The sequence below is a fragment of the Cyanistes caeruleus genome, chromosome 15, assembly GCF_971803275.1.
Source record: "Cyanistes caeruleus chromosome 15, bCyaCae1.hap1.1, whole genome shotgun sequence".
Lineage (NCBI taxonomy): Eukaryota > Metazoa > Chordata > Aves > Passeriformes > Paridae > Cyanistes > Cyanistes caeruleus.
Genome location: NC_141715.1, coordinates 3,618,655 through 3,642,445, shown reverse-complemented (window position 1 = coordinate 3,642,445; position 23,791 = coordinate 3,618,655). Strand labels below are relative to the sequence as shown.

General features: G+C 50.9%; 2 protein-coding genes across 5 annotated transcripts; one reads left to right on the top strand and one right to left on the bottom strand.

Annotated features, from left to right (window-relative positions):
* Positions 1-628: 628 nt before the first annotated feature.
* On the bottom strand, positions 629-7,735 carry CLTB (clathrin light chain B). Of its 4 annotated transcripts, XR_015276733.1 has the most exons (7): positions 6,734-6,917; positions 5,153-5,196; positions 3,927-4,044; positions 3,532-3,643; positions 3,102-3,155; positions 1,191-2,629; positions 629-1,149 (listed from the first exon to the last, which is right to left on the bottom strand). XR_015276733.1 is itself a non-coding variant. In XM_086851812.1 (6 exons), exons 1-6 carry the CDS (start codon positions 6,915-6,917, stop codon positions 2,458-2,460), a joined length of 684 nt encoding a protein of 227 aa, XP_086707938.1. In that variant the 3' UTR covers positions 629-2,457. The 4 variants fall into 4 exon arrangements, 2 of the variants coding, with proteins under 2 accessions (XP_086707938.1, XP_086707939.1); XR_015276735.1 differs by lacking the exon at positions 3,102-3,155 and having other exon boundaries at positions 6,734-7,456; XM_086851812.1 differs by having other exon boundaries at positions 629-2,629.
* Positions 7,098-22,218, top strand: FAF2 (Fas associated factor family member 2). The gene is made up of 11 exons (XM_023935853.2): positions 7,098-7,874; positions 13,700-13,768; positions 14,176-14,310; positions 14,783-14,859; positions 16,012-16,150; positions 17,444-17,529; positions 17,610-17,701; positions 19,287-19,464; positions 20,353-20,524; positions 20,710-20,853; positions 21,392-22,218. Exons 1-11 carry the CDS (start codon positions 7,812-7,814, stop codon positions 21,572-21,574), a joined length of 1,338 nt encoding a protein of 445 aa, XP_023791621.1. The 5' UTR covers positions 7,098-7,811; the 3' UTR covers positions 21,575-22,218.
* Positions 22,219-23,791: the final 1,573 nt, after the last annotated feature.

Below are 23,791 nucleotides of genomic sequence, written 5' to 3'. Positions count from 1 at the left end.
CCCTAAGTTCTTAAAAGGATGGGCTGATAGGGGTGAACCCTCTATCTGCAAATGAGCACATGGATTGTCCTGTCCAGGGAATTGTGCTGGTGGGTCTTGGCAAAGAGAGAGGGAAGGCTCTTGGTCACCAGAGCTGACCTCTGAGACGTGAGGGTGGGCAACAAGCCATTGCCAGTGCTGAGCAGGGTGAGCTCCTCAGCACTGGGGAGCCCAGGGCCTGTCTTCCCTCCCTGGCTGCATGTGCAGAACATCTTTCCCAGAGGAAACTGCTTTTGGCTGCCTCACTGGCACTTCCAGCCCAGCCAGGGCAGGGCTGTGAGGAGCAGCGGGTGGGCATATCCATGAGCACAATCCCTTGGCAGCTGAAGAGCGCAGTGGACAGGGGAACAGCTCAGCCTGTTTGGACAAGCCAGAGCTTGCAGCTCCTTGGGGACAGAACCAAGCCCTGGGTCCTGCTGCCACTGCTTTGGCCCCATCTGAGCAAAAATCCTATGGCCTTCCCCTCACTCCAGTTTTTTCCTGTAGAATGTTCCTCCTCCAGCCCCATCCTTCCCACAAGAGGCTTCATAGCTGTGGTTTCTCCTAAACACAACATGCATCCCTAACGCAGAAAGACAACAGTGCCCTGTAGGATTGGAGATGTCGGTTTATTGTAACAGGTAATTTGGACAGTCACAGATACCAAAGCCGAGGGGATGTAGAATAGCTGTGGGCACGGCTCCCCGAGAGCTGCCCCAGCCTGACATGGAGCACATGGCAGCTGGGGGACCCAGGGGCCCAGCTGCCTGCAGGGGCTGGAGGGACAGAGCACAGGGGGGACACATTGCCCCCCACAAGTAGCCAGGGGTGCTTCCTGCTGCTCTGTGATGAAAGGCTGAGGCAGGCAGCCGAGTCCCCAGGTATCCTGCAGCACAGCAGAGCTGCCTACACATGCTGGAGCTCAGGGGGGCCAGGCAGGAACAATCAGCCCTATGGGCAGGGGGCACAGTCCCAACACACAACACTGATTCCCTATACACCCATTTACCTTCCCAGCCCACTGGTGAGACCATGGCCCAGGGCCATGGGTGCCCAGGCACCCCCCACAGCTGCAGCAGCAGGACTGGTGACATTCTGGCCCTGGAGCCACATCTGCAGGGCAGAAGAGCTCTGCACACTTGATTTCCAGCTGGAAATCAAGTGTGCAGGGCTCTGCAGAGGGGCTCAAGTGAATGTTTTGTGGGCTCTGCTCCAAGTCCCCTCAAGCTACTGCAAGCCCTTCCAAGCACTCAACAGCTCAAGGCTGTCCCTCTCCTGCTATGAAGGATTTGTGCAGGTTCGCAGGACTGGTGCCATCCCTGTCAAGCAGAGGAGAGAAAGTTCAAGCAGGGAGCACGACTGAGGCATCTCCCTACACTGCCTTAGGTGGGCAAATCCGGGGGAGGGGGCAGAGCAACTGCAGACAGATGTGCAGGTTGTTCTCAGGGACACTGCAAGCCGAAGCACCAGAATTCTGCCCAACCCTGCTCTGGGTCCCTGGGTTAGGAAGCTGTGGGGCTTGACCTGCCCCACAGCAGCTGGATCTTCCTATTTCCTTCCCTGCAACTACAGAGCCTCCATCTCCCATTCTGGTAGCAAGGGAAGGAGCAGAGCAAAGCCAAGAGTCCCCCAAAGCCTGACATTCCACATTCCCATCTGCTGGTGTTCATGGGGGAAGGACAGGAAGCATCCTGCACGCTGCCCCCATAGTGCCTTCCCAGTGACCCACACCACTATGCTGCCAGCAGTGGGACAGATGGGACATGGACACTGGAGCCCCACAACATTTTGGGGCATAGCCAGCCTGGGCAGAGTTCTGATGGACTCGGGGCAGCTGCTGGCAGTCCAGGTCCAACCTGGGTGCCTGTATTCACATTCCTCAGTCCCTGCCAGTCTGACAGTGCCATGCTGCAGGTATGCTCCCTGCAGGACCCAGTAGTGTGGAGCCAAGCCATGGCTGTTTCTCCACCCTCCCAACCCTGCAGACAGCAGCCCAGGACCCCACTGGGATTCCTGTCTCAGGGCTAGGACTGAGGCCTGGACATGGGGCTGCCAGGACAGCTGCAGGCAGGTTTATTCCCAGTACAGGGCTGAAGTGGGGAACACAGGATGGGATATTCCCTGCTCATTTAGCCAGGCCCTCAGACACAACCTCCTGAAGAGCCTGGGCTGGGGCTTCCCCACTAACTCAGCTCTGCCACCCAGTGCCGCTTCCCGGGGAAATGCCACAGTGATTTATAAATAAGTGTAAAAAGAGACCAATGCACCTTTTAAGCAAAGGAAAACCATGGGGAGAGTTATACAACCAGTGACTCGAGCACAGCCGAGGCGCAGATCAGGGAGCAGGCAGCGGGAGGCCCCTCCTGGGCCGGCCCCTGAAGCTGCCCGGCTCAGTGAGCCCAGCCATGCCCGCTGTGCTCCCGGCTGTGCCAGGCACAGCTAACGGGACAGGGGCGTCTGTTTGAGGGAGATGAGCACTGAGCGCATCCGTGAGACATCCTTGCTCTGCTTGCTGCTCTTGGGGTTGAAATCACACAGCTGGGCCACCTTCTCCCACTCAGAGCCTGGCGTCTCCTCCTTGGACTCCTTCAGGAATGCTTCCTCCGAGGCTCTGCAAAGACATTGAGGGTTGTCACTGGCAGACCCCTTTCCAAAGGAGACTCTTCCTTCTGTCTTAAAAACCCTTGTGTCCCTGCTTCCTGTCCCCAGCAGATGAGCTCAGTGTCCTCTGGGACCCAGAGACACACAGTGCTCAAGTCTGCCTTCGGCTGCTCTCATTCATTCAGGGGTGCAGGAGTGTTTGCCACCTCCCAAGACTTAACCCCCAGAGCCATCCCCAAAAAGGCTTAAGAGCCCACACCTTTGCGTCTTCAACCAGCTCCCACAGAGGCATTTCCAGGAGCTCCACTCATCTCCTAAAACTCAACCATTTGGAGACACTTGGCTGCATCATCCTCCCTCTGGTACTTCACCAGAGCCCAGAACCTCCCAGCATCCCCCCCTCCCTTTGGCTGGGTAGGCAGTGCTGGGGCTGGGACCCCCAGAGCCTGAGGGGCAGGATATGGTCTGTAAGAGGCACATACACGTAGCCAATGATATCGGCGTCCGGCTGCTGGTAAAAGGCTTTGTCAGCGATCCTAGCCCCAGGCACAGAGAGAGAGAGAGCGGAGCGGAGCGACAGGCAGGCAGAGGGTTAGAAACAGAGAACAGAGGGGGTTAGTCCTCCCAAAGAGTAACCCACACACTGCAGCACACCAGGAGAACCTGGAGCCCAACCCTGACCCCTGCAACCCCCACGCAGGGGCAGGAGGCACCAAGATCCCAGGGTGATCTCAGTGTGGTTCCAGCCAGAGTGGCTCTGCACAACCACCAGAGCCACTCCAAGAGCTGGGGTCTCTCCCCTTGCTTGGCAAGGCTCTGTCCGTGCAGGGCTTGGCCCCACTGTGGGGAAAGAGGCCCTCAAACATCCCAGGAAGGCAGACAGTCCTCTTGGCCATGCTGACCCCAGCATACCTGTTGTTTGCTCGGTTCTTCTCCATCTGCTCATTCTGACGCAGGTTCCACTCCTCCAGGTCCTTCTTGGCCTTCTCACGCCATTCCTGCTCAGTCACCTTCGATGCCGCGTCTAAGGCCCGAGTGAGACAGAGTCCGTCAGCCACACTGGCACCTGCTGGGTGTGCTGGGCAGCCCCTCAGCAGGCAGGGCAGCTGCAGCCCCTCAGACCTGTCCCCAGCCCCACCAATAGTGGCCAAAAGGCACCACTGCCCCAAGGATAGCAGATCTTTGGCAGGGGCATGAGACATCTCTCTGGGATGCAGCAGGGTCACCAAGAGGTGAGGGACCCCAAGGTCCCTGACTGCCATGTTACAGGGGGGTACAGGGGGGATACACATGGCCTTGGGTCTCACCCAGCTCCTCCAGGCGCTTCTTCTGCTCCTCCCTCCACTTGCGGATGCTTTCGGGTTCCTGGGTCAGCCGGTCAGCCTTGGCTATGGCTGCGTAGGCATCCGTGGGGCCGTTGGACTCCTGCAGGACATGAGCACCTCACCATCAGCACCAGTGTTTCCAAGAGCCCAGCCCAGTCACCTCCAAGGGCTGGCAGCAGTCAGGACTCCACACTCCCAGCACTGACAAGCCAATTTAGGAGGTAGCTTGGGACATGTGGGACAGTGCTCCCAATATGCTGCTCGAGCTGCTGTCCCAGCCTCAGGCCCTGTCACCTAAAGCCTTCCCAGTGCTTTCCTCCTTGACTTCTAGCTCGCTGCCACTACAGCTCTTGTATCTTCCAGGCAGCCCCCCTGCACAGGGCAGACACTGACCTTAGAACTGCTCCCCAGGGATTCCCTGGCCCTCACTCGGGCCCAGGCAGCTCCAGGACTGAGCTGCTTCCCTCACATCTGAGCTGAGGGCCCCACCAGGCCCAGCACCTCCCCTTGACACCTTCCACTGGCCAGATGCCCAGTCTGACACCATGCTCAGCAATGGGATTACAGCTTTCTTCCAAGATCCTCAATCTAATTAAGTCTGTCCCATTCCTGATGCGATTATCATCCTGTACACCAGGCATGGACAGTGCATATGCCCCACTGCTGGGCACCAAGTGGGGTGAAGGGCTTGTCAAGACACTGGCACTGCTGACAGCAGAGCTGTCAGGCTCCCAAAGGCATCTGAGACCCAGGTGGGTCCCCCCAAAAGGCCTCTGGCCATGGGGCAAGTAGTTTTTATGGGAGATCCAAGTCCCATAACAGCCCTATCCTGGCTCTGGCCTCTGTCAAGAGATGCTCCTGCCTTCCCCAGAGGCCTTCAGAAGCTACCCAGGCTGGAGAGAAGGGGCTTCTGTGGGGAATGGACGATTTGTCACCTGCTCTTAGGGCTCAGGCACTCCTTCATGGCACAAGCCACCTGCAAACAGATGTGGGGCAGGTCATGGCAGGTGGGACACATCTTCTCTTCAAAGAGAATGGAGCAGCCAGGACTCCCACAGGAGACCCAGACCTTTCCAGGAGCACCGTAGCTGTTCTGCAGCTAGATAGCAAACTCCAGTCAATTTTTGGGGCAGAGCAGCAGAATGCTGGCCCCACACCCACCCAATCTCCCTTAGCAGCCCTGGGCCAGCAAAAGGCTGAGCTCTCACCTGAAAGACATCTCCATTGACAGTGGCTCCTCCATTCTGGAAACCTGCTCAAAAAAAAGGAAGAGAGAAGGAAAAACACAACTATGGCAGCTGCAGGTGATCCCAGAGGGGCTGATGTTCATGAAACTACATCAGATCAGTTCCTGAGAGCTTGTCTGTGCCTTTTTCAGCCCAGCACACCCATGCACAACACCCCCACGGTGTCCTGTCCTTGGTGGAAGAAGCAAGCACCTTTCACTCTCCCACACAAACTTCTGCAGACCTTTACGTCTTTATGGTGTTTTTACTGGTGTTTAATCTTATCTGAAGATTAGGGAAACTGCTCCAGCACAAGACTGACACAGGCTTCTGCTCTGACTGTAGAAACACAACCTGACCAACCCAAACCTATAGAGGCTGCCAATGGACACAGCTGATCCAGCCAACTGCCAAGGCAACTATCCAGGGACACGGCCCATGGAAACACTCCTTGTGCTCCACCAGGACAGGAGGGCATGCCTGCAGGCCTTGGGACTGCAGACCTGGGATGAGCTGGAAGGTTAGGGTTGGTAATGAGGCACCCATCTGCCCCCACAGCCCCAGAGAGCTGCACACCGGGGCCACAAAGCCAGCCTAGGCGGGGGTTTTATGCTGATAGAAGAGGCTTTGAAGGAGTCACACTCCAGGCCCTGAGCTTTCCCCAGTGACCACAGGGCTTCTCCTGGCCAGCCAGCAGCAGACACAGTGCAGCTCAGGCCAACACTGTCCCGAAAGTGCTCACCCCCACGACTACACCCAGCTCCAGCCTGTCTGACTGCATTTATCACTGTGGCTGTCAACACCTCTCCAGGCCCAGATTTGCCTCCACAGCCCTGCATGGAGAGCTCCGAAACCACTGCTCCACAGCCAGCATGAGGAGACCCTGTGGGGACTAGGTTAGGGGAAGGAATCAGAGCCCCGTGGCAGCAGTGCCCCTATGTCCATATAGAGAGCAGATGCCAGAGCCCCTGCAGAATGGAGGCAAGAGATCAGAATTAGCACATTCTACCTGCAGGGCCTGGGACCACAACGTTCCCAATGGCAATATCTTCCATTTTGCATCCTAAAGGGCCCTCCTGTCTGTGGGGACAGTGACAAGGCTGTCATTGCTCCTCAGTGCCGCCTGGATGCCTTTTACACTGCCATAGCTGGGAGCACTGAAACATGGAGTCGGGAGTCCATCCAACCCGGGAAACCCAGCTTGAGCACAAGGGGAAGAAATGGCCCCGTGGCTGGCACATCCCAGCTCAGGATTCACTCCACATCCCCGAGGTTCAAGAAACCCTTTGGGCACAAGCACAGGCCCAGACAACCCTTGCTAGGATGCTAGTCTGGCCCATACGGTCACCCTGCCACCGGGCCATGAGGTGCAGCACAGATCCCATCACCCACCGGGGATGCTGTGCATCCCCCGGGGACCCCAGCCCCGCCTGGATGCGGCCTGGAGGGCCCTTCCCTGCCTTCGGGGCAGAAGGGGGCACAGCCCTCCGTTATCCCACGAGGTCGGGAGCCCGCCCGTACGCAGCGGGAGCGCAGCCCAGCGGCCCCCGCGGGCGTGCTCACCCTGTTCCGGCGGGGCCGCCTGCCCGCCCGGGGCGGCGGCCGCCTCGCCGTCGGTCGGCCCGAAGCCCTCATCGTTCTCGATGCCCGCGATCTCGCTCTCCTGCTGGGCCAGAAAGGCGGCGGCCGGGTCCTCCTCGGCGCCAGCGCCCTCAGATGAGGAAAAGAAGCCGAAGTCGTCGGCCATGACCGGGCCGCCCGCGCCGCTCCCGGTCCGGCTGCGCGGCTCGGCTGGGCTGGGCCCGACTGTGGCCGGGCGGAGCTGTCGCTGTCACTGCGGCGGCGGCGGGCGGGACAGCCGCGTTGACATCAGCGCCGGGGCGGGCTCAGGGGGGCGTCCCGCCTCCCCGCCAGCCGCAGCGGGCACGGGGAGCCGGGGCTGTCCGCCTGCCTCCCCCGGGACTCGACTAGCCGCGGTCGCGCCGCGCCGACCCCTCACGCGGGCGCTCGTAGCTGCGGGTGGGAGTGGGGCCCCCTCACAACCTCCTCCATCTTAGCGGCCGCCGCCATCTTGGGCCCGGCGCACGGGACGAGGCGGGACGAGGGGTCCCGGGCAGGACCAACCCGGCGGGACCGCAGGTAGCGGGCGGAACCCACCCGACGGGACCGGAGGTGCCCGGGCTGGACCCACTCGGTGTCCGGCAGCCCCCGCGGTGACGGGAACATAGCCAGCTCCCGGGGGTCTTCGGCTTGTATCTCCCCCTTTGGGCTCAGGGCCCTCTCCCATAGCAACAGGCTGCCCCCTCATCCCCGGCCTGTTCCGGGAACACCCGAGCAACCCTTAACACGCTTCGGAACTCTTCGTGGGTCTGCCGGGAACACCCCAGCGGGGCTCGGCACACTTCGGAACTTTACGTGCACCCTCCGGGGACACCCGAGAGCGGCAACAGCCGCCGATGGGATTCGGGCATCTCCGGACAGGCCCTAGATCGCTTCGGTTTTGTCCGGAATGCGGCCAAGTAGTTCCGGCGGCGGCCGATAAACAGCCATTGGCCGCGCCGCGCGGGGCTGGGCTGGAAGTGTGGGCGGGTAGCGTCACTTCCGGAGAGTGACGGAGCGGCGGGTCAGAGGCGGCGGCAAAATGGCGGCGCCTGAGGAACGGGAGCTGACGGCGGAACAGACCGAGAAGCTGCTGCAGTTCCAGGTGCCACGTCCTGGGGGGCCTGTGTCGGCCAGCGGGAGCGGGGGAGGTGGTGTATGGACACGGAACGGGCTGAGCTAGGCCCGCCCCGCCGGCGCTGGGGGGTACGGGGTTCACAGAGCCGGGTAGGCCCGTCCTGGAGCGGGGTGTCGGGCTGGGCCTGAGGGGACGGTGAGAGGAGAGACACCTGTGGTCCTAGTCCTGGCTGGGGTGAGTGAGACTTCCATGCCCCTAATACTTCGTCGGGGCGGTGTTCTGTCATTAATTGGAAAGGCGAGAGGTGGCTGCCGAGTAAAACTCCGTGCGGGAAAAACTCCTTGGTAAGTCCCGGCCATTTTAATTAGTCTGAAAATTTTCCTGATAATAGCTGGAGAGCCTTTCCTGGCACCGAGGAAGAGTTATCTAGTGGCTTTCTGTGGAACACGGTTCCTGCCCCTCACGATTGGGTAACGCTGCTGGAGACTGCAATGATCTGCTACACAACGCAGGCAGGGTCGCTTAACCTTTGGTTTGCGAGGCCTAGGGGTGTGTAGCAGGTGAACGATCATAAACACAATCCGAAGATGTAGTTTACTGGGGAGAGAACAGTCCTGGGCAGCTGAAATACTTAGGGCTGTTCGGTGATGAGTAATTAAATGTGCTGAGCAATGCAAATTATCTTCAGGTGTCTTGAGTTTGTTTCTGAGCTGTAGGACAATATGTGGTGTCCCTTGGATTGCAGTTCTTTTACAAATACCATGATTACTTTTAAGAGTGTTTTGTATGCTTTTGTTGCTTTACATTATGGTGGGTTTGTTTTTTTTTTAAGACTGTGTATTATAAGGTTGGTGTGATCTAACTGTTGATTTAAAGGGACTCCAGATGCATCTGGCCCTGCCTTCCTCAGGTGTGACGGTGTAGGTGTTCATCATTCCACACATTGACTTCCCAAACCTTTACCTGATTCACAGCCCCCTGAGTTAATGTGCTGAGGTGTTTTCCCATGACGGGACCTATGAGGAAACTTGCTTTACAGATGTCCCCTCTAAGTCTTCCACAAACTGAGCTGTGTGGGCAGTCAAATTAAATACAGATAAAAGGCACAGAACAGTGTTAACCATTGCTGTCCCAGTGTTTCCTGTGGAGCAGGTGAGGGTTTTGTGGATATGAATGCAAAAGGTCCCATTCTCTTCCTGTGAGATATCCTGGTTCTTGCTCATCTGATTAGTCTGGACAGGTAGGACCAGCTGCTCTCACCACTGCCCCTGCTGCCATTTTCAAACCAGCTGTGAAATTAAATAATCCTGTTACCCAGTGCTGCCTGGTGTTGTCATGGACAGGGGGCTGCCAGGGAGCCAGGAGAAGGCAGGAGAATGGATTCATACTTTAGTCCAGCTTCCTGTCAAGCCCTGGTTTCAGGCACAGGGAAACACTCCTCAGGCTGTAAAGGGGAGAAATTTTTAGTTACACTGCTGCTGTGCAGAGCCAGATGTGAAAGCTGTGGTCCAGGAGGCTTGGATACCAGCCAGGATCTTCAGTCTTTTGGGATGTGTTGAATCAGCATTCGCCAGGGCTAATGACAGACCCCACTGGTGAGTCCTTCTCCTCTGATATGTCACACCTGGCTGAGAAGGGCTCAGGTGTGAGTCCTGCTGCTTCCTCTAAAGTAATTCAGTCCACCATCAGTCCATTTTCTGGGACTCCGATAGGAAGAAGGTGGTGTTTGGAGAGATTAACTAAGTCTCATTAAAATAATTTGTACATTGCTGCAAGTCAGCTTGTTCAGGAATCCCTGCAGACTTTGCAGGGAATACTTCAGTGTTTTCAAGGATAACTTCATGCTTTGTGATGTGCCATCGTAAGTAGGCTGTGCAGCATTCCATGATGACAGAGCATTGCGCTTCCGCAGAAGGTTTTATCCCACTACAGTGAATAGAGCAGACTAGGAAAGAAGGCAGGATGATAAAGATGAGGTACAGAATAGTAGAACACTCTCAGTTAAATAGAGAGCCAGAGGGAAGCATTGAGCAGGGACTGCTACTCACCTAGCAAACAGATGTTTGGGATGAAGATGCTGTTGCCTAAACTGTTTTTCCTACTTCTGCTGGAGAGTGCACCTATGCATGCAGAGGTGAATGTGCTGTCCTGTCCTGGCCTGAGCTGTTGGGCACAGTTCTGTGCTAGTGCCTGCTCTGCATTAATTCCACTGATGTTTGTGTGGTGGGTTCTGTAGTGCTCGTACAAACAGCTTTGATGGCAGAATGCTGAAACCAGCAGCTTCCTTGTGGGCAGGGCTGGAACAGGGCACCTATCTGCACCATGCTGGGGCAGGTTAGTAAAAGAAAAAAAAAACACAACAAAACCAATAGAGAGAACTGGGATAAACTTGAAATGAAAACAACAAAGACTCTTGCATGCTTTCAGCCTCCCATTTACTGTCAGAGAGCTGGCTAATAATGTAAGGGAATAAAAGCATCTGAATTTTTCATCTGTCAAGACCTCACTGTCCTGACATTTGGAGAAAGAAGTTTGATGTGAGCAGTTTAGGAAAGCTGTGGAGATATGATTCATTTGGGAGATGGAAGAAACAGCAGAGCAGCTTTTGTAGGATCTGGTTATTGATCTGTGCCCATTACACTTGGGCTGATGTCTGATATTGTAATATGCTAATGTAAAGTAATGGAGTGTTATTAGAAAAAGACTTGGCACTCATGATACCATCTCTGACTTCAGCTTGGGAAAACAGAATGCTCAAGGCTGGATATGGCTCTGATTTAGGGGAAGGAGGAAACATGAAACTCCAGGCAACTTTCCCACTCAGTGTATTGATCAAAATCCTCAGAAAGGCATTTGCTGTAATATGCAATGAGAAACTCTTGGTTAAAGCTTTTTTCTGAGTAGAACTCAGATGTTCTTTACCCCAGGAAATCATTCTCTGGAATTTGACAGTGGGTTGGGAAGTAAGAGCAGTGCCAGTTAGTCCTGTGGATTTGCATCTCCTGTGCTGTGTTTCAACATCAGAGAGTATCTGCAGAGGCAATGGTTTCGTAAGTCCAGTTTACAACCTTTGTCCACTCAGAGGTATTCCTTCTGCTTTTGAGGCATGCAATTGTACTTTCCACTACTTTGGTACTGAGAAGATTCTGACCAGTCTCAAAGGTGAGAGATACAAATAATTACCTCCAGCAAAAGCTTCATTATGCTTTACAATAACACTCTTGATTTGTGTGGTGGTTGAGAAGGCGCTATTGAACTTTCCTGGCATTTTTGCAATTTAATTTTTTTTTTTTTAATATTAGCCACTGTGTTGAGCTTGGATTTATGTGAAGGTTTGAGAGTGCTGGTTTAATGCATCTAATTTTAACTACTTATTATGTCCATAAGATACATGCTCTTAAAGGCAGCTAATAAGAGACCACAGTGAGCAGGATCTGAGCAACAAGGTTTGAAGATGTTGGTTATTCTCTTAGCCCTGATGATACTAAGAATGTGCTCATTTGCCATGTACATAAGTTTGCAGGTGAACAAAGTTCACCAGAGATGCTGTGAGTGAAGCAGTGGAAATTATGTGGCTTTTCAAGTTTCTGATCTGTTTCCATGACTTGATGAAGCAGGGGCCAGAGGAATGTCTTGGGGGTGATAATGACCTGTATCAGTGTTTGCCAGCAAGAGTTGTCTGAAGTGGCAGTTCAACTGTGGTCCCTCTGTTCCTGACATCGGGTATGGGTCATTCTGAACCCTGGTGTGTCTCTCAGAACATCCTGGAGCACATCAGAGTAACAGCCAGCAAGGTGCTGAGTTTTAAAAGCTGCCTTTGCCTGGCAGTTTTTTCCTGCAGTGTTTAATTGTGAAGCCCCATTGATCAGACAAGTGGCGGGAGCGCTCGGCACTGTGCTGCTTGAAGTGGCTTTGTCACTTCTGGTTTGAATTGAGAGCAGCTGAATTAAGATGCTAAGGAAAAATATACAAGGAAATTCACCTCCCTGGAGAGCTTGTGTAGAAGACTGAGAAGTGACTAGAGCTGCCTGTCGCTGTGGTGATGGTCAAGAAGGGTGAAGTTGACTGGCTCTGGTGTCCCTGTGGAACTCTTGCAAATGCTGCAGTGATTCAGTGCTCATTAAATGCTTGCTGATAGCTCTGCTGCTTTCTGACCTAAAACTGCAGAAGAATTTTGCATAATTTAAAAAGGAGGGAATGCTCAGTGATGATCTTAGTGCTTGCAGATAATCCAGGCACTTAGAGACAAAGGTGTAAATAAGTTTCTGAATCTTGTAAACACCAGCAGAATTTCCAGGGTGTTGAGAAATGGTCATCAGAAGACTTTCAAGGCTCTGGAATAAACACATTGTGACTCCACTGTAAAATCAATTAATTGAGTAGATTGCAGGTGTCTTTAATGCTGTCCTTCTAAAAAGACAATGAAGTGCCTGCTGTAGGAGTTCAGGTTAAAAAAAATAAAGTCAGAATACAAACTCTAAATTTTATTCAATGAAGCGCATCTTTAAAGAGAGATGGCTAAACTAAAACTAGCTAAATCATTAAATGATGAAACTGAGTGATAATCAAAGGTATTCTAGCAGCAAGAGTTGAGTTCACTAAACTTTATTTCTTCTATGAAATCCAGTTCTACAGTGTTCCCTTGCAAGGCTTGCTGCAGACTTACTTTTTAATAAATATTTATACACCACTGAACAGCAACTTGAAGCACTTTTTTTCTGAGTTTCCTCAGTCATAATGCTTTAAACAGTCTGATTGGTTCTGTGCAGCAGAATGAAACAATGATTTTTGCCCAGTAGATTGGAGAGAAGATAATGATCTGGAGACTTTGTGAGAAAGAAGCCAAGAAATGCTCAAAAGTTTGAACTGAGCCCAGAGACTGAATAGGGCATTTGTCCACTGTGTTTGTTACTTGGGTGGAAATGGCATGTGGAATGTATGAATGGGGGCAGGGAGGGGAATAGATGCACCATCCTTCTCCAGTAAAAAAAGCAACAATTCACTGCATTCTTAAATGGTCAGCCTGTCAGGAGTGCACCAGGGACTTTTCAAGGAAGCAAGGAAAATGTCTGCTCAGACCTTGAAGCAAGTGCAGTGGGGAGAGATGTTTCTGTAGCACAGTGACAGGGATGTTCCCTTCAGCAAACGTTTGTCTCTGTTCAGGAGATATTGATGTGTCTTCCTGTAATAAAAGACACAATTGTTTGATCTCCTGTGCAGAAATTCTGATTGGCACAGGGTTAAAATACACCCAGTGGCTTTGAGGTTTGCCAGTGTGTATGGACTGGTTTCTTTTTTTGGCCCTGTGTTGGACTGTTCCTGCTTTTTTTACTACACTGCTTACTATACTGTTTTTACTGTACTTTTTTTACTTCCCCTGTGATACTGGGAACTTCACCTTCAGTATTTCCTGTCTTGTTTTGGTTTTAGTTTCTGTTTATGCTGGCAGTGAGTGGAGTAACAGTCATCTTGAGTTTTCAGAAATGCTTTGTCCGTATTTTGAGTTTAAGGTGATGTTTGAGAGCATTGGCCTGGCACATCTTTTCAGAGTGAGGCCTGTGGGCAGTCTTGTGTTAAACCCTTGACTGTGCCGAGCGCTGTTGTAGCGACAGACCTTGGGCACGCTGAGAGTTGGCTGCTGCTGGAAGAGTGCAAAGGCCTGTTTGAGGCCTCCTGTGTGTTTACAGATTTGAGTTGGCTCAGGTCACTGCTCTAAAACTCAGAGCAGGGCACTTAAAAACTGAGCATTGGGATAATGTCTTGTGGTAACTCCCATCATCTTCATGCATTGTTAAGAGCAGTCAAAATGCAACACTTCCTGGAACTCATCTGCTTTTATTCTTCTTCTCTAGGATTTGACTGGCATAGAGTCCATGGACCAATGTCGCCACACACTGGAGCAGCACAACTGGAACATAGAGGTACCACTGAAAATGAGATCTGTAGCAGTTTCCAATTATCTGGATTAAATTCAGCCCTCTGGGAGGGTGGGCCTTACCAGTAAAATTAATCTGTCCACCTTTGGATTTACCCAAGTAGCTCTTTAGAGCTGTATCTCCACATGTCTGGAGAGCTGGTTTCAGCGAAACACAGCAGAGTCATTCTGGCTGTGAACAATCCCTTGACTGGCACACGGTGTGGCCTCCTGTGGAGCCTGTGTGCTGGCTGCCATGGAGAAGGCTTTCCACATGGAAAAGGTTGCTGTTTGACAGGAATTGTGCTTATCCAGTGCCCAGGGGCTGTGGACAAGTAATACCCACTGTCAGTGTCCAAAGTATAAAAACCATCAAATGCCTGAAACCTCCCTTTGCTCTTTCTTATGTCAAAGGCAGCTGTGCAGGACCGACTGAATGAGCAAGAGGGTGTCCCAAGTGTCTTTAATCCTCCTCCACTGCGGCAGTTGCAGGTCAATACAGCTGACCACAGGATCTACAGCTACGTTGTCTCAAGGCCACAGCCAAGGGCAAGTTATCTTACAGTGGATTTTGTACTGCTTCTTGGCTGACTCTCTATGAACACAGAACTTGCAAACAGGGAAAGAAATTGTTTTCTTTGCATGCTGTTATCTCCTTTCTAAATATTTTATCTTACAAACACAAAATGTAGAGCTATTCCTTCAGTTTCTGTTACTGCTGTGGAGATTTTCTCCATAGTGTGATTCACAGTATGAGGACATTTTTTTTGTCATAGACTGTCTTGCTGTGATGTAGTAAAGCCTTTTGATCAGCTGAGTTAGAACAAAGGACTGTCCCCTCCACATGGTAGTGATAATGTTTTTCTTTTTAGAGCCCCCCTTAAACATGTATTAACTACAATACAATATCAATTACTTTCATTAATGTTTTACAAACAAATTTGCATGAGCATCTGTAAGACTTGGTGCTGTTAATCTCTCTGTATAGTTAAGAAAATTAATTCCTTATTTGTAATTCCAGGGCCTGTTAGGATGGGGTTACTACTTCATAATGCTTCCATTCCGATTTACCTATTACACATTACTTGATATATTTAGGTAAGTTCTTGTTTGTGCTGACTCACTTATTGACTGCATCAGGGAGCACACTAGCTCAGATTTGGCTGGATCTCTGTCACTTAGATCTTTAAGCCTCATGGCAGATTTTCCATTTGTTTGCTTTACTGACATTATCTGTAGTGTTGTAAAGTTCCTACGCTGTTTAGTAAGAAATAAATCTTATTGCAGAGAAAAAGAGCACCTTGCAGCAGTAAATGAAGTGTTTAATTGGAGCTCTGACTCCACATAGCATTACAGTCTGACTGCCACACAAAGGGATTGCAAAACAGTGTCCAGCTGTTTGGTATTCCTGGACAAACATCAGAATTGTGTCCCATTGGACTGGGCTGCAAGTTAACCTACCCTAATTCCTGGATGTTATCTGGCAAAACCCAAACTGTAAACAGCTCTGCTTTATTCCCTTGGGTGTCTATTGCCTCTTCTCCCTTTACTGCTCCAGAGCACTAATTCTCCTTGTCTCCTTTACAGCATTGATAGAAGGAAAAGGGAATGGTAAGGGTGGTAAATAGCCAGCAGTCCTGCCATCTGCACTGGTTTGGCAGTTTTGATTGTTGTATTGCTTTTTTTCCCCATTAAAGACATTTCCAAAGTTCAGTGTATCTTCTCTGCATCAGTAGAACTAAACAGCACTGATATCTGCCTTGCAGTGAAGCCTTTTCAGCTTCAGAGGAATGACAGTTTCACAGGACTCCTAGTGTAATGTTCCCTTTCTGCAACTGTTTGTATATTGGAACTGTTAGTTCTGGATTAGCAGAAATGCAGTTTTCAAAGTTATCTGGACAAAATTGTGTGGCTTTTAACAGCCCATCTTGGACTAAATTCCTCAAATCTCCTACTGTTGGTGTGGCTTATGCCTGATGCTTCAGAGGAAGCTGGAACTTTAATCACACAGAATTCGGGTCTTTATTGATCGCTGGCACGAGATGAATCTTCATTGGCAGTTGGTTCTGTAACAGTGGTATCAGTTTGGAGCCAGTGGGTGTCAGTTTAGGTCCAGATTATAAACCTTCAAGGGTCTCAGCTGTGATTTTCTTCCTCTTTATGAATCTCAGTGTCTGTCTGTGAAAAAGAAAACCTGTTCCTCAAGAAGTCAGTGAGCTGGATTTCCAGTGTCCTTTGCTTCCTTCCTAGGTTTGCTATGCGTTTTATACGCCCTGATCCTCGTAGTCGTGTCACCGACCCAGTGGGTGACATTATTTCATTTATTCATATGTTTGAGGAGAAATATGGGAGGATACACCCTGTCTTCTACCAGGGAACTTACAGCCAGGTCAGTGTCACATGTTGATGCCTAGATCCTGGAGAGCTGGGGAGTGGGGATTTTGCCACATGGTATCAGGGCCTACATGGTAAAATTGCTTTTCATCTACAAGCCCGGCATTTATCCCCAAACTCTCTTAACAGGGTAATGGAGAGCTAGTGAACAAGTGTATTGGGAAACCAGTGTCTGCCAGGCTTGATGATTTGCCAAGCCTGCAAAGTTGGAAAGCAAAGCTGCTCTGGCTGTTCCTCGACCGTCTGTGTGACTCTGTAGCCGACAGCTTTTCTTTGTAATCCTGCCTTTGTTTTTATAAACTGGTGTGCTGTGCCAGAGTCTATCCTTCTGTTCACCAAATTGGGATTAACTGCCTGGGCTTGTATCACAATGCAACTTCACAACACTGCAGAGCCTCAAAACTGAGAGGGAGCCCCTAAGATATTATGGGAGGTGAGTGTTCCATATAGCAAATCTGAGAGGGCTCTTTGTAGAGGAGGGATGTCCCCATGGACACTGCCTCTTTCACAGCTTCTTTCAGCCCAGCCAAGGGAAGGGTCTCCTGCAGAGCATCCCATCAGACAGTTGGATCAGTACTGCCTCCCAAGTGCCTGGGAAAAAACTGCCTGCCCCACACTGTACAGTGATGCAGCTCAGCACCTCTGCAGCTCTTTTAGACTCCTCTGTCATTCCTGGAATCCAAACTCAAGTAACCGTGGAATGGCTAGGCTACCAAAATTCAATGCCAGTAAAAGAGGGAGCATATTGTGCACTTAGCCTGTGGTCTTATTAAAAATGCTCTTGGGTGGATACAACCCAGACACTGTAGATGTGGAAAGGGAGGGATTTTTTTTTAATTTGCTATCTAGTTTTTGGAGGCCCTGCAGCATTGTTTATTGCCTGTTTTAATACAATTTTCATTAGGTGTAATCTGAAAATTGTGTCCTGTACAGGCTCAAGGGAAAGCTCAGCCTTGGCCACTGTGAGTCCAAGGGGTGAAGGAGGTTCTTCAGTGCCAGCTGAGTCTGACAAGGCAGCTGAGGTGTCAATCCATGTCATTGCCTACCCAGTTTCACTCTAAGTTCAGTGTTCTCCAAAGCCACATCCTGAGAGGATATGAGAGAACACCACTGTAGCCCTCTTAAGTAGAGGCTTATTTAGAAGGTCTGACAGGTTCATCCTCCACTGCTGCTTCACTAAAACTGCTCTAGTGGCAGAGTAATGGCTTGGGTCACACAAGCCTGGTGGGTGCTGCATTCCCCTTGCCCAGAGACCCTGTAACTTTACCTCCTCTGTTCTTATGCCAAGGCACTGAACGATGCCAAGCGGGAGCTGCGCTTCCTGTTGGTTTATCTTCATGGAGATGACCACCAAGACACAGATGAGTTCTGCCGGTAGGTAGGAGAATTTCCCAAACAGTTGTCTTTGCACTTGAAATGCAGCTTCCCTCACATGGTCTCTTCTCATCCCCCAGCAATACACTGTGTGCACCTGAGGTTATCACCCTCATCAACACTAGAATGCTCTTCTGGGCTTGCTCAACCAATAAACCAGAGGGATACAGAGGTGAGTGTGTCCCTCCTGGGCTTTACCTGTCCCCTTCTGTCTCTGGAACAAGCCAGATGCTCTTTGACAAACTGACACATGTGAAATGCTCTGTTGTATTTTGTGCAAGTAGACAGATTTCACAATTGCACGGGGAAATGTGTTGGTTTCCTGGGATATCTCAAAAGGTTTGGATGCCAGGGGAATACATTCTGATCTTCACCTCCACCATTCTGTGTGTTTCTGTGTAGTTGTAGTTCTGTGCTCATTACTGTGGGCATTTAGGGTGCTTTCAGTGCCTTGTCAGTGGGAGTTGGTGGATGTGTGCTGGAGATAATCTGAGTGAAGAAACAAATATCCAGCTAGATCTGTCCTTAACACTGGATCCTGTGATGCCTGAGGCCTGGAAGGACTTGTTAGGTGCATTCTTTCCCTTTCTGAAACAGTTGTTATAATCCACACCCAATCTCTGTGTCTCCTCAAAAGCCCAGTGTTTGAGTGTCACTGTTGAAATGATTCACACAGACACAGCTCAAAGTGTGATGAAAGAAGAAGGTTTATTATGTCCTTTTAGTATTTATAGATTTTTGACAGCGACTAGGGATTGGATAGTTAGGTCACTACTTTCCCAACCACACTGGTTGTGAGAGACGTCTATTAAAAGGGCTATCTTTAATGGAATGTATAAACATCTATGTTTATAGTTACTTTCCTGGGAAAGTGGCTAGAAATTATGAAAACAATATCCAAAGGCCTGATTTTCAGGGCAGCATTTGAGAGCTGTTCATACCTGGCCAGACAGCAGGTTGGTGAGATTTTGCTGCAAGTGGGGCCTTTTCCCAAAGTTCTGTTCATGGCTCCATAGTTCTGCTCCCAGTTACCAACAACTTGAGAGAACAGCTCTCTGAGGAGACAGTGTTTGACTTACTCCTGTTTCATTGCTGCAATGCTTTGGAGCCACAGCCTAGAAAGCAGAGCTGGAAGGGATCTTGGCCTTCCATTTAATCCCTGAACTGCTCTGATTTTGTTTGGGGGACTCCCTTGATAACAATAGCTCCAATTTGCATGATGTACCATGTGTGCTCTAAGGAGGGGATCAACAGCCATATATGAGCAGTAATTTAAGCACATAATCTGTTCCTTTCATTGCTTCAGACAGAGCCTGCCTCCAGCAAAACCAACCTAAATCTGTTCAGAAATGTTCAACGTGGACATACTGCCATCTCCCCCAGGACAGTTCCTTCCAACCAACCCCAATCACCTGAGCAGGTGTTTCTCTTCCTGCAGTTTAGACCCATGGCTTTGTCCCATTTTGAATGGACATTTAGAGCCATTTACTTCCTTCCTGCTTGAGTTAAAACAGCCTTTTTTGGTTACTTGAAAGCTTGGGGTTTTTCCCCATCAGTCTTTGTGCTCCCAAAGCCATTACCTCCCTTTGCTAACTTACAGGGTTTAATTTTCAAAATGGAGCCTGAGGCCTTTTCTGCCTTGGAAGAGAGAATGTCTGGGGAAGGTGCTTTCCTTGGCCCTCAGAGATGGAAACATTTGTGCTGTAGCCCTTGGTGGCCCTTGTGGATGGGGTAGTGACGTTTGTGCCTGTTGCCAGTGTCCCAGGCTCTGCGGGAGAACACGTACCCGTTCCTGGCCGTGATCATGCTCAAGGACCGCAGGATGACCGTGGTTGGGCGGCTGGAAGGTCTCATCCAGGCTGATGACCTCATCAATCAGCTCATGTTCATCATGGATGCCAACCAGACATACCTGGTGTCCGAGCGCCTGGAAAGGTAGGGTGGAACCAGAGCTCCAGTAGCACAAACCTTGTTGAGGCAGGCTCTGCTCTGTCCCCTTCCTCCCTCCAGACACTGTGTGTAGGCACATAGCTCAGCACCTCCTGTTCTGTAACACAGCCCATGGGCTCTCCTCTTACCAGGGGGATCATCTGTCCAAAATTCAGGCCACCTTATAGCCAGGGAGCCAGATGTGTTGCACACACAAACCCACCACTGAAAGGTGGATGTGAGTACTCTGCTCTCTGCAATTGGAGCACACCTTTGGCATGCTGGAGCTTTGCAGGGAAGGCTTGGACAATCGTAAGATCCAAGTGGGAGCAAAGGCATTGCAGGCAGGAGAGCTGGTGTCCACAGCCAGCTGGTGAGTCTGTGCTGCTGCCTGGGCTGGCTGTGCTGAGCTCTGGCTGCTTTTCTGGTGGGGCCTCACAAGTCCCTGGTGACTCTTAGGGCTGTACAGGCTGCACCCAAAACAGGATCCCACCATTTGACTCTCTGTCTATCTGTCCCTCCTCTGCCCCACTCTCTATGTGGGGACCCAGTAACATGTTTCACTTCTTAATGTGCAAAGAATTACCTGAAGGAGATAAAACCAGCAAGTCTCAAAACGAGGCAGGAATCCTGGGCACTGTTCTTGTGCTGTCAGCTCTGTCAAGCTGCAGGGGATCAGAAGCCTTTTTAGTTCCACCCACCCTTGTGAAGCAGATTGTGAGGGACTCTGGGGACCTGACTTGGCCTTTTGGGAGCTTGTGGTACTCCAAGGCATTACCTGCTGTGTGCTCCTATGAGTTGGAGGCTGTCCCTGCACCCTCGGGTCTGCCCTCAGCCTGCCCCCCCTCACTTTAGGGCCTGTTATCCCTGACCACTTCCCAGTTGTGTTTTCAGGGAAGAGAGGAACCAAACCCAAGTCCTGAGGCAGCAGCAGGACGAGGCATATCTGGCATCCTTGCGTGCGGACCAGGAAAAGGAGCGCAAGAGGAAGGAGGAAAGGGAAAGGAAGAAGAAGAAGGAGGAGGAAGTGCAGCAGCAAAAACTGGCAGAGGAGAGGCGGCGGCAGGTGAGAGCAGAGGGATTTCAGGAGAGGCTACAATGTCCTGTGGGATGCCTGGCCTGTAGGAATTGCTTGTCTTGCTTGGGCCTTGAGCGTCCTTCGAGGCTCCTGGAGCAGCTGTGCTGCAGGGGATGGGCACAAAGGTCAGTTCAGTGCACAGCCATTGCTCCTGCTCCCTCCTTCCTTTGCAGACACTGCAGGAGGAGAAGGAGAGGAGGTCAGAATGCCTTCCTCCAGAACCACATCCTGACGACCCAGAGAGCGTTAAGATAATTTTCAAGCTGCCTAACGATTCCAGAGTGGAGCGGCGATTCCACTTCACACAGTCATTGACGGTGAGCTTGGGGCAGAGTTGAGGGGTCTTCCAAAGCAAAGGGGGGAAGAGGCTTGCAGGTGGTTCAGCAAAGCTTTATTTCCCTTGGACTTTGCCAAATGGTGGCTTTTTCTGGGGGCCTTGTTAGGCAAAGCTGCTCCTTGGTAAGGAGAGTGCTGTGGGGCCTGGTTCCACCAGCTTGAAGAGGAGAGAAAATGGAAGAAGATTTTTTTCTACCTGAAAAGCTGGAAGGTGTTCTCTGCCCATGACAGGGCAGGGTGGGACTTGATGAACTTTAAGGTCTCTTCCAACTCCTAACATTGTATAATTCACTGCTCTCTATGAAGTAAAGGTGTAGGAAGAGCCAGAAACAGTATCTGGTCTCCCCAGTACTCTGTGCCAAGGCGAGTTTCATGTGTGCCAAAGAAATGGCTCTCACATCTACAGTGCAGTCAGTGATGGTGCAAATTTGGGAACCTTCCCCCGCGAGATGCCAGGGATTCGCTCTGGCTGTGTCACTGCTCCCCCAGCTGGCAGTTATTTCTGTGCTGCTTTCCCAGGTGATCCACGACTTCCTGTTCTCCTTGAAAGAGAGCCCTGAGAAGTTCCAGATCGAGGCCAACTTCCCTCGCCGTGTCCTGCCCTGCCTCCCTACAGAGGAGTGGCCCAACCCCCCCACGCTGCAGGAGGCCGGACTCAGCCACACGGAAGTCCTCTTTGTGCAGGACCTCACGGACGATTGACACTTCTTTTTGGTTTTGTTTTTGTTTGTTTCGTTGTTTCGTTTTTTTGTTTTTTTGGTTTTTTTTTTCAGAAGACACAAAACGGAAAGAGAAATTCATATTATTATTATAATACAATATTTTTTTTAAAAGACTGCGTACAAACGAGGGATCAGAGACCACATGGCCTGTGCCAGCTGTGCTGCGTGTGTGCGCTGGCGAGAGGACGCGTGCGCACGGCCATCCCCTGCACCGGGGCGGGCACACAGGGGGCAGCTGGTGTTGCCCCTTGGCCCTCCCTGGGGAGGAACAGGAATGGCAGCTCTTGGTAATTATTGCTTTTATTGATGACAATAATAATAAAACCCCAGCAACCCAACAACTTGTGAAGATTTGATACTCTGCTGCTCCTGAGAGACACAGGACCGAGCACCGGAATGTGCTGGAAGTGGGGTGGGGGGGTAAGGGCTGGACAGACTCTCTTCAGCTTCCCTCTGTGTATAAATACTGTTCTTTTAATATTTCTCTTGCTTTGTAATGACCAAAGGAGATTGGGGTTGACTATAGTATTAACTTTTTGATAAAGAGCTGGTTCGATTCTTACCCATGTGGGGTCTTGCCCAGGGTTCTTAGCCTGCGTAGTGTAATAAACTCTGCCTCTAGCATGTCTGTGCTCATGCTTTCTGCCCATGCCCCAGGTTCTCACAGCTGCTGTGCACTTGTGGCTCACAGAAGTGTGGGTGCACTCAGCTTCTGGTCTCACAGTGGTGATTTTGTGCCAGTGGAGCTGTTGCATGAGCTGAGAGTGCCCAGCACAGGGGATGGCAGAGCTGGGGGTGCTGCTGTGCCACCTCCTGTGCCATCGGCTCTGGGCTCAGGCTGGGAGGGAAGGAGGGAGCTGATGAGGCTGGGTCAACCCTCTTGGAGCAGGTGGGAGGTGATAAAGGTGCGGGAGGTGGAAAAGGTGTGAGGAGTGTGAGGCTGGTCCCTGCCAGAGGCTTGGTCAGGGCTGTGGAGCTGTGCCAGAGTTGCCCAAAGACAGAGTGCTAAGAGCCTGTTCCTCCAGTGACATGGTCTGGAGCCAAGAATGGTTGGGGGTGGAAGGAATCTCAACGCGCATCTCACTCCAGCCCCCTGCCATGGGCAGGAACACAGGGATCGCCTCTTCCCTGGCCCAGCATAGGAATGCTGGAGGGTTGGGATGGAGGAGAGGTGGAAGGTGTGTCCCACTGCTGTGGCTGGAGCCACACAGAGAGCTCTGCTGTCCCAGGATAGCAGCCAGGACTTTCCCATCTCTGTGCAAGCTGTGAGGGGTCTCTACGTGGGAAGGAGGGGGTATGTGGTACTGCTCAAAACCAGATCCTGCTGGGGCAGAGCATCCACCCAGTCCTTGCTCCCACCCTCAGGCTCTCCTCCAAGCCCCTCTCCAGGGCCCTTCCAGCTGCAGCAGCTCCCTCCCATCCCTGGCCCCCACACTTCCCCTCGAGCCCCCACAGAGACAAGAGCTGGGCCCAGCGTGTTGGTATACATCATACATTTATTAGTGAATATCCCTCTCAAAATCAGCCACAACATTAAAAAAAATAATGATTGCACTACTTGGTCAAGCAGAACTAGCAACTTTCATTTTAAAAAAAGTACAAATCTGTTAAAAATTTCAATCAGTATAATACACATATATATAATACAACATACTAGTTATGTTAAATGCTACAAAACCAATATGATTCCAATGGAATGGAAAAAAACAAACACTTTTAGAGCTTTAAGAACCTTTTTTTTCTATATATTAGCCTTTTTTCAAATACATACATGGGAAAAATGAGGTAACTGTAAAATGTGCAAGTAACAGAGCAAAAAAAATTATATATATATATTTATATATATATATATATATATAAAAACTTTCTAACACAGAACACACGTCCTAGCACCTTCCGGGGAGCCGCGGGGAACGCGGGGGTCCCACCGGAGGGCCCGGGGACTGGTATAATAGAACAGTAAACAGTCCACTATCCCACCACAGGAATTCATTGGTAAACAGTGGTATCTACAGCGCAGTCAGCAATCACAAACACCCTAAATAATTGTTTTTTAGTATTTTTTTTTGTCATTTTTTCTTTTTGTTATTTTTTTTTAAATGATACTTTTAGCTGCTCATTGGAATAAATTCTGCAGCACACGAGCTGTGAGCTTTCGAGTCGCCGTCAAAGGACCGTAAGGCTTTCCTGGCTCCCT